At 38.3% G+C, this 14,352-nt stretch overlaps 2 protein-coding genes across 2 annotated transcripts; both read right to left on the minus strand.

Annotated features, from left to right (window-relative positions):
- Positions 1-1,839: 1,839 nt before the first annotated feature.
- cdc16 (cell division cycle 16 homolog (S. cerevisiae)) lies at positions 1,840-11,232 on the minus strand. Its single transcript, XM_044365606.1, has 18 exons — positions 11,022-11,232; positions 10,771-10,825; positions 10,405-10,502; positions 10,146-10,184; positions 9,865-10,005; positions 8,802-8,961; positions 8,605-8,699; positions 7,819-7,952; positions 6,836-6,915; positions 6,645-6,694; positions 6,492-6,565; positions 6,257-6,382; positions 5,535-5,687; positions 4,838-4,901; positions 4,681-4,742; positions 3,492-3,627; positions 2,867-2,957; positions 1,840-2,648 (listed from the first exon to the last, which is right to left on the minus strand). Exons 1-18 carry the CDS (start codon positions 11,067-11,069, stop codon positions 2,395-2,397), a joined length of 1,860 nt encoding a protein of 619 aa, XP_044221541.1. The 5' UTR covers positions 11,070-11,232; the 3' UTR covers positions 1,840-2,394.
- Positions 11,233-11,384: 152 nt separating this feature from the next.
- Positions 11,385-13,793, minus strand: cfap97d2 (CFAP97 domain containing 2). The gene is made up of 6 exons (XM_044366495.1): positions 13,557-13,793; positions 13,268-13,369; positions 13,022-13,102; positions 12,592-12,710; positions 12,247-12,430; positions 11,385-12,073 (listed from the first exon to the last, which is right to left on the minus strand). The coding sequence occupies exons 2-6, from the start codon at positions 13,364-13,366 to the stop codon at positions 11,678-11,680; spliced, it is 879 nt and encodes a 292-aa protein (XP_044222430.1). The 5' UTR covers positions 13,367-13,369; positions 13,557-13,793; the 3' UTR covers positions 11,385-11,677.
- Positions 13,794-14,352: the final 559 nt, after the last annotated feature.

Raw genomic sequence — 14,352 nt, forward strand, 5'->3', positions numbered from 1 at the left:
CCTTAAAACGCTAATTTCTGTTTCTCGAGATATATTTTGTTCACCCATGCAGACCCCCCACTCTTTGGGAGCGGTATCGTGAACTTTAAGATAAGCCTTTATCCTGAGGCTTAAAAATTAGCTCGTTTTACCCTTAAAACGCTAATTTCTGTTTCTCGAGATATATTTTGTTCACCCATGCAGACCCCCCACTCTTTGGGAGCGGTATCGTGAACTTTAAGGTACGCCCTTATCCTAGAGGCGTGACCTTTGACCTTTGACTCTAAGCGCTTACAAAAACTCACACTTATGTTTGTTTTGATTAGGTATGGCAGTCTAATTTAAAAAAACCTCAACCTTTGATCTGTTGGGCTGATTGGCATGGAACTTCACTCTACCAGATTCAATTTAATGAATGTTCCAGGATGAAAATTCCATGCCGCACAACCCAACGCTCAAAAAAAAACAATTTTTTTTTTTTTTTTTTTTTTTTTTTTTTTTTTTTTTTTATTATTGATCACCCGTCATTGATCACCCGTCGGTGAATTACATCGCATTCGACTCTACCAGATCCAATTTAATGGATGTCCCAGGATCGAAATGCGATGCGAATCCCAACTTGGCGCCCTTTTTTTTTTTTTTTTTTGGATCGGGTGTCAGGGAAATACTGCTCTGATCTTTCTAGCTATCCCTGGTTTACTGCCAACCCAATCAACCCTCCCGCAAAAACCACAGTTGCTAACATCCAAACAACTATACATACATTAAATATGATCTCATCACATTCATTCTTTTCCGCACCATGGTTTTGCTGAGGCATAGCAAACACAAACATCAAAAGACAGACAAAACACTTAACACATATTACACCAGCTACTTGGCCTCTTATAATTTGCTTAAATTTAGACAGGTTAGGTTCAGAGGAATAGATCATTTACCTGGGCGGATCACATCTCCCACACAGACACCACTATTAATTGGCAGATATAAAAAAGGCTCTGCTTACCTCAAGAATTTGGTGGCCCGTGGGTCTTTAGGGAGGTGAGAGTGCCGCCCCGGCGAAAGGATCCGACTTCCTACTGGCTGGGACTCGCCATTTGTTGTGTCGAATTGTTGCAGAAAAATGTATCAGAGCAAAAAGAAACTCTCTCTTAATAAAAAGGGAGTCAGAGGTCCAAGTAGCAAAGTGTTCTTTAATGCCGGCAAAAAAGGGGAACGAGTAGCACTTTTTACAAAGTATCAAATCGCTCCAAAGGTTTTTCTCTGGGGCATTGTTTTTATGTCCTTGGGTCAGCTTAGGCCACACCTTATCATCCAGCCTCCCTAATTTTTGACCAATTATTATGTTACTTTTTTCCTCGTCACTCGTTGCTGGCAAAAACTCTTCAGACCATGTTTTGAGCTGTTTGTGGGCATATCTCGGTCCACATAATTCTTCCTGATTGTGTCCAATTTTTTATATATAAGTATTGGGAATCACTTTATGCCATTATTGTCCAGTTGTCTTCTGGCCTCTTATTTTATTCTAGTTATTCTTAGTCATTTTACACCCTTATTTCTTGATCTCTTCCAGAGGGTATTTTTTCTAAAAGGTGAAGACTTTAATGCAGACCCAAGCAACATGACATGTAATACAAACACACTCAAATTTCTCCAGTGTATGATTATGATTCTTCTACTGTGCCTCTATATGTACAGTGTGATTAAATATGGTTCATGAGGTTATAACTACACCAATACAAATTGTATCCCACTAGCCCTTATTGCTTATAAACTTGTAAAATCAATCTGCATAGCTTAATATTGTCTTTAAGCACACCAATGACTTTTAATGAAACTACACCACAATATGATAAAATCTTTAAAGATAAATGCATGGTTTATTCTAGAATTACCAGTAACTTGTTTCACCAAAACTGCTTGTATTTAGCTGGCTCTTTTTCCAGGTGAAAGTCCACAGGTTAAGCAATACGGAGGGTCCTGCCATAGGCAGTAATAAGTGACTGTAGTCTTTTAATTGTGACATGAGGCGTACGGCTGTGTTTGCTCCGTTCAATCAAGTGTCAGAGGATCACATCTTCCCAGTGACTTCAGGCTTAACCCAAAGTCCAATGCTCAACCCAGTTCTCAACCCCTTAACCAAGGCACATGTTAATTCCCCTTTCAAAGTGCATTCTTGCTAAATTGATCTGATGTACAGCAGGTGCTGTAAACAAATTCACTCACCCACTTTTACTCTACACAACACACACTATACAACACAATCATATCTAATGCACAAGAGGGGAAATCCACAAGAAACCTTTGGTGGAGGCGAGGTGCCCAAGTTTAAGTTTGAAAGCTGTCCTTGGGCTTGGATATGTGTACCTATGACAACCTGTTGCTACGACAGTTCCACCCCCTGGCAGGATCAAATCACGTGCTGGTGTCTGACAAGGTCTCTAACATCACATCGCTTTCGTACATATCACACTCCAGGGTTAAAGAGAGTCGCAGGGGTGTTTCCAACATCATCTTGTCCTGATTTGACAGTGGTGTTTCCAACGACGTGATGCTGGTGTCTTCCAGTCTTGGTGTGGCTAGAAGCTCACTGGGTTCTGATGTGTTCAGCATCTTCATCAATGCTGGAGTGTTCAAGCTTCCTCGCACCTTGTCATTGAGGTCGGTGCCTTAGTGAGAAATTTAGAGACAAATATCACCACATTAATGTGAATGCAAAAAAAGATCCAAATACCACTTTAATGAAACAATAATGAAGTATTTCCAAGCAGCCTCTTTTTGATTAAAAAAAGCTAAGGGGTGACATGTTGAAAAATGGAATTTCCTTCACAGTAATTAAAAGACAAAATTAAATTATCTGGTACTGCTGCTTCTAGCTGTATCATACCTATATAGGCATCTGTGTCACCAATGTACATCTCAATACAGTGGCCAAGCATTGTCACAGAAAACGTGTCGTCCCTTTTCAGTCCAAGTGCCTGCCGTGGAAATAAAAAAAACACAATATGAGAAAAAAGATATTTGTTGATAAAAAGGAAATTCATTCAACCAATCACAGAGGATGCTCGGTGTTTAGTGTGACTAATGAAACAAAAACTGTCCCATATCACCAAATATATACAATGTATTTATGTACTATGTAATATGTTTTTCTTTCCATTCTTTAATTTTGTTTTAACTGCAAAATTTTAGAGTGCAGCTGGTGTTTTAACTTGCATTTTTGAATATTATTTATCGGTCCTGTCTTATGTTTGATTTTATGTTTGTGATTTTTGTTTTTTTAATGTTAGAACCAGTCACACAGCAAATTGACCTTTGGCGACACTCCATTAAAGGTATACCAACAAATATGCAGGATTTGTTGTTGTGGTTTCCATGGAAACTTCAGTTCTTGCTCAAACTCTCAGAGGAGCCCAACCTTCCTTTCTATGAATGGTTCTTGCTAAATTGTGACCTCAATGATGTCAAGTAAGACACAAAACCCATATGGACTGAAGAGAAAGGAACTATACCGTATGGAAGTAGTCAATAGCACTCTCAAAGTCGCCCATGAGGCTGTGGACGTATCCGATGGCAGCATAGGTGGAGGCATGCTGAGGGATTAACACCAGCGCCTGACGGTGGTACTCCAGAGCCTGGTCGTACTTTCTACAGAAAAACATCAGAGGATAAAAAAAGTAAATATGAAGGGATTCAACAAAATTTCGTAAGCAGCTATTTGCAGAAATATCAAAAAATGAACATAATACATTACTTTACCATGAACGGCACAGCCTAAAGATGCTTTAAAACATAATTTAACATGTATATGCTTCCATAGAAATGCTCACCCAACTTTTGGCACATTTCACTTTGAGTATTGAGAAGTAGTCTGACAGTGACCAAAACAGCTCTACCTTGTAAACAATCACCTGCTAGCAGTGGCTGAGTAAGCCAGTTTCCTGATGTGCGTTGTAACTAAGATATACAAATGGGTATAATACAGTTTTGTTTTATTATTCCAATAAATATTAATAAATGCTAGAAGGTTTGTGGACTGGACACTGCAACATGCCTATAAATACATATACAATTGTAGATGGTGGAGAAAATATGATATATAAATACTTCAATTACAATCACTTTAAATAATATAGACAAGGTACAGACAGAGAACCATTAGAATCAATAGAATACAACAGAGTGGCAACCGAAGGTAGCAACACATCATACCGGACCATGAATGTATCGATGACACACCAACAATCCACATGATGGATTCACTTCGTGTGGTTCAAATCCTTCTTCTACATATAAACTATCCAATCCTTTCAAGACAACCACTTGTGTGGCGCACATTCTGCAAGCCCCTTACATCTATTGAGTGGCTGTGCATAATTCATTTAAGTGTATTCAAATTAATTTTCAATGACGGCCTACCTATGCTTGAATTATACTGCAACAGAACAACTGAGCACGACTTTGAATCTAGTTTGAAGCAGGCAGGTGAAAGAAAATAAATGAAAAAACCAGTAGAGAATGCCCTCCAAACAATCTTGGTTCAATCATTCACTCAGGATACATTTATCCTAACATATATGCTAGCACTATATGTCCCAACTCAGAGGAGAGCATGAAATCCTTGTCACATAGAAAAAAGGCAGGATTCAAGATCATTCATTTAAACATCAGACTGCACAATAAAACTGGATCCATACTTACTTCAATTTTCGACACACATGACCCAAGTTGTTTAACAAAGGCTCCCATTTGTCCACAGTTACCTTAAATTGAATGAAAAACATGAAGCAACACTTACAGATGCGGTCATGTTTGAAGACGTTCATCATTCACACAAATTTAATAAATTAGCAGTTACCTCATTCCCTATGGCTTTGATCTTCTCCATCGCATCAAGAAACAACCTCTCTGCTGTCTTCCAGCTGAAACAGATGTGGAAAACATTCCTACAGCATGAATTTTCTATATAATAAACCAGATACCCTGTGTGCAGTCTGTGTGTCCTCGGTGTGTGGCTGCTGTTTCAGTTCCTCTTTAAATCAGATGTGTGTACTTTGTGTTTATACTACTATGCTTTCCTGTATTGAAAGGATCCGTTTACCCAAATTAAATCACATTATGCATATTTATTAGTTTAAGATGTAAAAACAAGGGAAAAATCAAACTAAAACTCTAAAAAACTGTCAGTGAGAAAAAATGTTTTTTGTATAATAGTGAACTGAGAGATCTTTCCCATAACAATGTACTAATTAATCACTGGGAGTTACATCAACACATAAGTATTTTCTGATGCTCAGAGTCATTAATTGGACTAATTTCATGTAAATCTCTCAGCCAACTGTTGGACTGCTAGAAAAAAATGACTAATAGTTTAACCCGAAATAGCGAATAAGCTGCTCTGAATTTTGTCAAGTAGGGACTGTTCATCCAGTCATTTCATTCAGCCTGTGATAGTCGCTTATATGGCAGCTACACGGACAGCACATGATGTTAATTCACCCCACCTTCTTAGTCTACTTTCAGAAATAACATTGCTGTGTGCCAACATGACTCACTCTCCGTTTTGAAAGGCAACCACTGCCACCTCATGTATGACAAATGGGTCCTCTGGAGCGATGCTAAGAGCCTGGCTGAAGAAACGTTCTGCCAGCTTGGAGTTGTTGGTCAGACCGTATTCCAGGCCGATGTAGAGCATGGGTAAGTGACACCTGGATGAGAAAAGGAAGGAGACATTAAACAAGCTATTCCTCTTTTTTTATCTCATTTTATTAACACTGCCTAAAATCTCAACTCTCAAAAAGAGTTTTGAAGCCTAAATGAAGTTATGTTAAACCTAAAAAACTAGCAGTATGTTTAAATACTGTATAGTATGTTAAACAACTAATGCAGTTGAAAAGGCCAATACTTAAATCTGCCTTTTTTTTGGCAGGTGTGAAAAATAAACATGTCACAAGATTAGAAAATTACAAGTTCAGACACTTTAAACTGACCAAACTAAAAAACATTCACAGAAGTAGCAACATTTTATTTCAGCTGTATACTAAGAGCAGCAAGTTGGTGAATGTTTTTGACTGGCAGGTCTTGCCCTTGTTATTCTTCCTGTCTGCATTTTATGTGTCAATCATAGCAGAAAAAAAAGTACCTCTAGATGCACAACTTGTGCACCATTAGTCATGGCAATGTGGGGGTTTTATTGACTGATAGCTTATGTCAGCTGTTCTGTGGCATTTCAGAGAAGTAACGCAGAAGAAAATTCACGGATTTGTGATTTGCCTACCCTTTCATCAGCTGGGCAGCAGTAAAGTAGGCAGCCATGGCTTGGTCATGCTCACTTTCTACTGCAAATGAATGACCATAGGCGATCCATGCGGGACCATATGTCCTCTCCAGGGTGGTGGCTTTGCTACAGGAGATATACAATATCAAATATGTGGCACGTAGAACTGAAACCAAATATAAACTGCCTGAGGCTGAAAACAGGATGGACTTCCTTTAACAGTGCTAATACATACCTAAGGTAGCGCCGAGCGTGTTCATTTTTATGGCCAACCATGAGATAGTAGCACCCAACAGCAAACCAGGACACCTGGGAAAAGGTTTTCATCTGGTTACCAAATAGATTCATTTAAGTAAACAGAGAGAAGTTATATAGTGGCAACACTTACTGGGTTGTTGGGATACAAGTCTACAAGTTTGTGCGAGAGGTAAAACAACTCTGAAGGGGAAACAAGAAAAAAAAAAAGAAGCTTAAAACTGAGCAATATCAATACATTATAAAATAACTTATTTAAATCTCAATATTAATGAATAGGCCAAGCAATCAAAGTGAACATTCTTTATGGCTGGTATATTTTACCATTTGCTTTTCCAAGCTCTACCAGAGTTCCTATGTGGACTGGCAAACAGTTGGCGTGGAAGGGATCTTTAACCATCACCCTGAAATACAAACAAACAAACAAACAGAGCTGCATTGAACAGTACTGTGTTGTGTTTTTGTATACAGACATTCTACAGACATTCATAAATCTTTTAACATAGTGTTGAATGCAACTCATTTGCCCAATTTAGATTTAAAAAAAAAAAATGTTTTCAGCCTGAAATATATTCATATTTTGGCCAAGCAACCAGGCACAACCCTTCAACTGCTATTTGGATCATTTGGAGTAAATACAAAATGAAAACTCATATGAACACCCCAGTGGAATAACAATCAAGGAAAGACAAAAGGTAATAAAAATCTAAATTGACCAAGTGTTAGTATTAACTGTGATTCATGAATTGAAATGTATAAAATCTACCATACTTGTAAAAGAAAGCAACATTCACTGGTTGTTATGGTTGTTTTTAAATTCATAAATTCAGGTGACTTGAACGTGAGTGCTTCAGTGGTGACAAGCACATGTCAAACTACCGTAGCCTGATTTAGATATTTGCATGAGTGGCAGCTGCCAGTTAAAACAAGGAAGCACGTGTGCAATGTGAAAAAGCACATGTTTTTGTAATAAGTGTTATTTTAGGAAGTGTGTATTATTGCTGTTTTGTGTCATAAGGGTACATTTATGTGCTTTCTTGGTTTGACCGTTCTGACTACATTGGTTCCTCATTGGGTGCGTATTAGACAAAAGCTTTCTCTAGATGAGAAAAGGTATGAACAGTAAGCAATAAAGTAAAGCAAACAACACATTTTGTAAACAGCTAATCATAATGACAATAGCAAAATCCCTCTGGCTTTGTTATATAATGAATGTAGACCCCAAATTTCCAGAGCAGGTGTTACAAATCTGTCCATTATTTTGCACAACACAACACAAATCAACAGCTGAAACTGAAGACACCCACATTGATGTGAGTTTGTAGCACATCTTGAAATCACAGTTATAATAATGCCTCTCAGCGAGAGACACCACTACATCCAAGTTGTCCTGAAGACCATTGACCATCTCTGGCACCACCAAATCACTGGGCTTGTTATACTGCAGTGGAAAAGAGGAAGAGAGACAGAGTGGGTGTGTGTGTGTGTTCAGGTATGTGCACAAAGGGTGGGTGCAAGGTTTTCAAGTGAGTGGGTGGGAAAGGGGATAAAGCAAGGTCATGAAAAAGGAAAACAAATGAGACAAATGAACAAGGAATTAGACAAAAACAGGGCAGAATATCCATGACATGCATTTGCATTTCAATTAATATTAACTGTAAAGAAATACATGACGCTCTAGAGCACCATTATATGGATGGTTGTTAGCTCTCTCTGAAGTCAGATTAAAGGATAAGGCGGGATGGTGTATATGGGATTGACTCAAAATAAACTACAGTGCCAATGTTCATCATAATAGAGGAACATGTGACCCACTGCAACAGTGTGGCTTTTAATAAAGTCGTTTTTGGACAACAATGGGGGTCTATTACAGAATAAACTATATTAACTATATTATTATGGATATAAACTTAATACTTCTTAGTAGGATAAATTCCTTGTTGGTTTCAGCCTTTTCGTGGAATTTGTTGACAATAACAAAAATATAAAATATCACCTGCCTCATCCTTTAATTAATTAATTAATTAATTAACTAATTAACAGGCAAAGGAAATACTCAATAATTTGGAAAACTCAAAACACAGCCCCTCTACCTTCTTTAACTTATTCTCAAATAGGAAGTGCAACAGTTCCTCCTCTTCCTCGGTGCATTGTTGACTCAGAGGAAGTGAGTCAAGGAAGTCTTTCTCTATGGAAGAATGAACAAAATAGGTTTCATATATGCTGACATTATAAGAGACATTTACATGATTACAGACAGATCATATCTGTACAGACACATCAGCCTCACCTTCCTGTGCAGTCAACATGTGGTGCGAAGTTAAAAGGTCAAAGGCTTCAAAGCAGTACACATCCAGTTTCAAGGCCTCTTTGTAGCTGGAGGTGGCCAGTGGCCTGTTGTCCATGGCATCATAGATCTTACCCCGCAGGAGGCAGATGGAGCTGTTGATCTGAAATATTTCACAGAGAGAATAGGGAGAACGGAAAGAAGGGGCCAGTGGTCAAAGTCTCTAGTAAATGTCTGTAATATTACTCATAAATTCATTTAGTGTTGAAGCTCTGTCAACAACATTAACAAGCCTGGCCACAGGAAGCTTGAAAGTTTGGAAGTTTGAAATGACTCATTGTATAAAAACTACACAACAGAGAGAATATTCCATTCCAAACATTTTATGTCATGCAGCTTGCCTGCTCAAAATAATCCTTCTGCTGTACTACTTTTGCTGCAAATCTAACTCCGGAGCAAGTTTTTCAACCACTGGGTTCAAGCTAGTATCATATCGTTATCATTTATGTTTTTGCTGTGAACAGGACTTTTACACTTTATGCCAATCAAAATCAATGTATGAGGCTACTGTATGGTATGCAAAAATGGGAAAATAAATGATAGAGATTGCATATATGACAATGCATTCAAGGATTCTTCTGACATTCTTAAATTTATAAAAAAAAAAAAAAAAAGAATACATTCTCCCTCAAAAATTAGGATTAAACACCAAGAACGAAAGTAACACCAATGAGGTAAATACAACTATCCTTGGTGGTAGGAGTGGTTGTGAGGGCTAGAACTGCACTGGACAGAAAAGTCTGGACACTCAAAGAAGACTCCTTTGACAATACAGGTACAGATTGCTCCAACAGACAGTATTTATCAACAGGAAAACATCATGAGTGGGGGTGTGGATATTTTTGTGCTGACTGTGTTTTATCAAAAGCAACACTACAGCATATGCTGAGTAATAACTGAAGACTTTTCAAAACTAAGAAAAACAATCTGTGACCTAACTGAGCTTTGAAATCATGAAATTGTGTGCTATATTAGATATATTCCAGTGTTTCAGTGGCAGACTTACAGAAGCAGGGGACATGTCCCAGTCCTTGGTTGACTCTGGTGTCCCACTGTCCTCCTTCCCACTGCTGTCCAGTAGCTTCTTACAAGCTGGCTCCTCTGCATCCAGGATATCCAAGGCCTGCTGGAACTCTTTGGCAGCATACTAGAACAAATAGTCATAAATAAATACGTCGAAAGCACAAAATATATCTAGACGGATTCTCTAGATGGCATTCTGAAGTTTATTAACAAGCAAGAGAAGGTTTCAAATTCATACAGTAGAGGTATGTTCAAGTCACTTACATGGCACCTAGCAGCAAGATACTGACAAGCTCCATACAGCTGTGTGAGAGAAGACAAGTGTTGTTTCAGACTGAGGACTGACACAAAGAAGACTATGCTACTGACTTTGTTGTCATAGGGTTAATTTAGACTTTAACACATAAATCATTACACAAATTAAAAACACAAAAAATACTAATTTGCGTCATAAACCCAAAACTCATTACTCATTGCACACGGCTTTGCACATATCAATAATTCACACATAGCCTGGAGTTACCTTGTCAAGTTTTCGTGAACGGAGGGCATGCGAGGCTCTGTGGTACTGTGAGGTCAAGTAAAGGCACTGAGCAAGCCAGTAGATATCCTGGGGGTCCTCTGTAAGCCACACAGAGAGATAACTTACCGTCATTTATTTCTAAAGTTAGATAGCCATCACAGACACTGACGGGCTACACTAAAACACTGCAGCTGATGTGCTATCCGCCACATCCACCGGTGAAAAGTTGCATTTAAGCTGTGATCGTACAACATTGATAAATATAACAGGAACAAAACACGAATATTGTCCCTATAACATAAGCTATGTAACTTTAGGTGACAGATTAGTAAGTACGCGATCATAAACAGCACTAACGTCACTCACCATGAGACAGGGATGCTATCTTGTCGGCCCAAAACAGAGCACTTTGATACTGTTGCTGTAAACACACGTACACACACATACACATAGACATGATAAGAGTCACTCAAATGCATATTATTGTTGTGGTTTGTTGACTTGCTGGCCGGGTGACAGTCTCGAGTATGAAGGTTTGTCACCATTAACGCCAGGTTTGCTCGCAAGCTAGCATTAGCTAGCAACACAGAAACTCAGTAAGAAATCATAATTGTTACCTGGTCAATGTACTGCCGCACTCGCTTCCGAAGTCTGTCGAGATTCATTTTGATTGTTTTTGAAGACGACGCTTTGACTATCAAATGTGTGTCATTCTTAGAGACAGAAAAAAACAATCTCACAAACTGTGCGCCTGTAATATGCGCTAGCTTGCTAGCTGCGTAAAATCAAATCCGCGGCTTCTTCTGCTGCGAGTGTTCCGCTAAACTACGTCGTAGGGAAACTCGAGTGTACAGAAGGTTCCACTTTAACTCTAATTTTTTTCCACTTTCGCTACATGTTTAGCTGTAAAATGATTTTATGAGTATAAAAAACAGTTTTTACACATTTATTTGATATTTTCTTATTTATTTTTTCTTTCTTTGTGTCCTTATCAAATAAACACATTACAAATGGTTATTGAGCATTCTTTGTGAATAATCAACGGAAGTATTGTGATCATTAAATTATCCTGGTACACAGCCTATACATAAGACTACCAATACTATATTCAATTAATAGATTAATAGTACCACATAACATATTCCTGCTATACAATATCTGGGTTCAGTTTCACTTGGAGCTAAGGTTATCTTTGTCCAAAACTGCTCATAGTGGAACTAACAGAGTATCTTTACAGTGCAGAAAATGATTACTTTGCTACTGCAAGGCATTTTTATCCCTCCTCAGTACTTGTGGTCTCCTGCCTATTTGTTTTAGGTGTGTGAGGAGTGTTGGACATTTCAGGTCCATCACAAGCCAAGGACGTTTCAACAGTGTGAGGGGGTTTATCTAGTGTGACTTGAATGGTGTCAGAAAAACCAGGATTCTCAAGTGTATCTGGTGAGATGGATTTCTCAGGTACATTTGGTTTAGGGGCAGGGTGTGTAGTCGCCTCCTCTTGCTCAGTTCCAGTGTTCTCTTTCTTGGTGGTTTCTTTCCTGCTTTTATTTTCCTTAGATTTTGCTTTGCCCCTGGTCTTGTTGTTCACAGGGCTGTGTGTGGTTTCATCAGCACTGGTCTTTTTTTCTTTCTCACAGCCACAACTCTTCTTACTGGAATTTTCTTGGCTCTGAAATTGACACACAAAATGAAATCTATATGGTACAAAATCATTCTGATACAGTTTAGGAGGTCATTGTGATTCTGATTTGTATATAGAGTGAAGAAGATATTGCGCTTAACAGGTGAATCACAACAGTAATGTTATACTTTACAATAAGTAAAAAGAAAAAATAAAGCAACCTTTTGTTGATTTGCTCCTCGTGGGTAACGTGTAATGGCGTCCATCACCTTGAGAGTTTGGAGCCAATCCTCATGCCACCTCCTCACATTATAGTGAGGCCTGCACTGGCTCAGACGGAGCAGGATCATTTGATTCTCCTTGGTAATACGGAGCAACTCCAGCTGTCGCTTCTCCTTGCCAAGGCTACAATGAAGAGTAAAGACAGGCTGGGTTTTTAGTTTCAAGGCCCACCTTATTTTCTTGGCAATACAACTTGTTGCCTTCCCATGTTGACTTTAAATATTTACTTTTCCCTGTACTGATTCATTTGCTGCTGTGAATGCAAAGCACAAACCTCAACTTACCTTTTCCTTTCATAGTAATTCCTGTTGTCAACTCCTCCAGTTGTCCTCATGATGTGTGATATTTTGTCCATGAGCATATTGTTTTCCCTCTGAATCTTCATCATCCACTCCTCTTCAAGCTTAATGCAATCACATAAGATTAGAAACAGAAACACAGCATCAGGGGGAACACATGATGAGACACCTGAAATAGTCAATCAATCTTTTCAATATTTTGACTACTGTAATTTATCACTTTTTTAAATCACTTATGGTTAAAACAATATTCTAAATTGAACTGAGTGCAAAAACATTCTTATAATTTCCTCAGAAATTTCATTCATTTCTAATAATTTGAGACTTCACTCTATGGTTTCAGTACTGTAATATCTGCTGCCACCCCATGGACATGATGTGAGCTAAGTCGAAAACATGAGAGATAAAAAACAACCTTTAGTTTCTTCAGCTTCAGAGCCAGGTGACCATAGGTCTTTGGTGGAGTTGTGTTTATTGTTGGTTTAGCTGACTTCACCTTGGGAGACACATACAGCACATACAGCTTATATAAGACACTGAATAGTAATAATACTAATTTCAACATGCACTAACTGGATGGGTTAAAAAAAAGGTTAATTTGGTTGGTTTGTAACTTGAATAAATGCTTAAGTCACAACTCAAAATATATGTTGTGCCTAACCTTTCTCTTGTGTAAATCATATGAAGACTGGTCCCATTTCTGCTGAAGATATTTGTTTACAGTGGGAAGCAGAGGTTGATATGCCAGATGCTGCATCATATTCTGTAAAGATAAAAACATTGGACAAAGTGGCAATACTACAAGCCCCCCACTCCCACTAAAAAAAAACCCAAAACAGAACAATTAATGTTGACAACAATAATGTGTTATTATACTGTGGTCCAGCACTAATCACATAAAAGTGTACAGTATGCCAGCTAACCCAGTCCCTCAGGGCTCTCTGACTCACCTCACAGTCTGTGGCTGGCCTGGTGTCTCAATATCGCAGCTCTTCATCTGCCCAAGAGTGTGTTTATGCCTAAACCCTCCGGGTTAACTGGAGCTCAGAGACCGCAGTCTGTTTTCTGCCAGTCATACATGGTTGCCATGACAGCAGCTGGAGAGCGGGGAGATGAATGAATGGTTTCAAACCATGTGCTTGTTTAGCAAGTTCCACACAGAGAAACGCATACAGGCATAGAGATAGGCTAATTAGTGAGGAGATGGCGGAGAGAGTGACTGTAAAATGAGCTGCTGTGCGAAGACACCGTTTCACACAGTTCAAAGCTGAAATTGAAATGGGATACAAACCGAGTTTTCAAAAATGTGTTCATGCTATTTTAAACTGTTGCTCATCCCTGGAAGGAAAAATGAAGAAACAGACTTTCTGTTAGAGTCAAAGTTCAATGGATCTGTTAAACAGGCTGATCCAGAAAAAAATGAAATCAAATGTAGAATTATTACATATAATGGAAAAAACCAAAACAAAAACAAGATTAAATCCCTGAGGTCAAGGGCATGAATGTTACTGTATTTTCCTACTTGCTGCGTAGAGACAATTACAGCCTTGGTAACGGTTACTTGGAAACTTACATTAGAACAACATAAACTAACACATTCGGTGCAACATTTTATACAGTTTATTTATACAGAAGACAACCACAGAAAATCTAATCCACATATTAAACTGATGCCTGGATACAAGAATAAAAAATTACATAGAAATTAGGTTTATTTAAAGGTATAAAAAGTATAAAAATACCTTC

Source organism: Thunnus albacares, chromosome 11 (genome assembly GCF_914725855.1).
Source record: "Thunnus albacares chromosome 11, fThuAlb1.1, whole genome shotgun sequence".
In the NCBI taxonomy this organism is placed as follows: Eukaryota; Metazoa; Chordata; class Actinopteri; order Scombriformes; family Scombridae; genus Thunnus; species Thunnus albacares.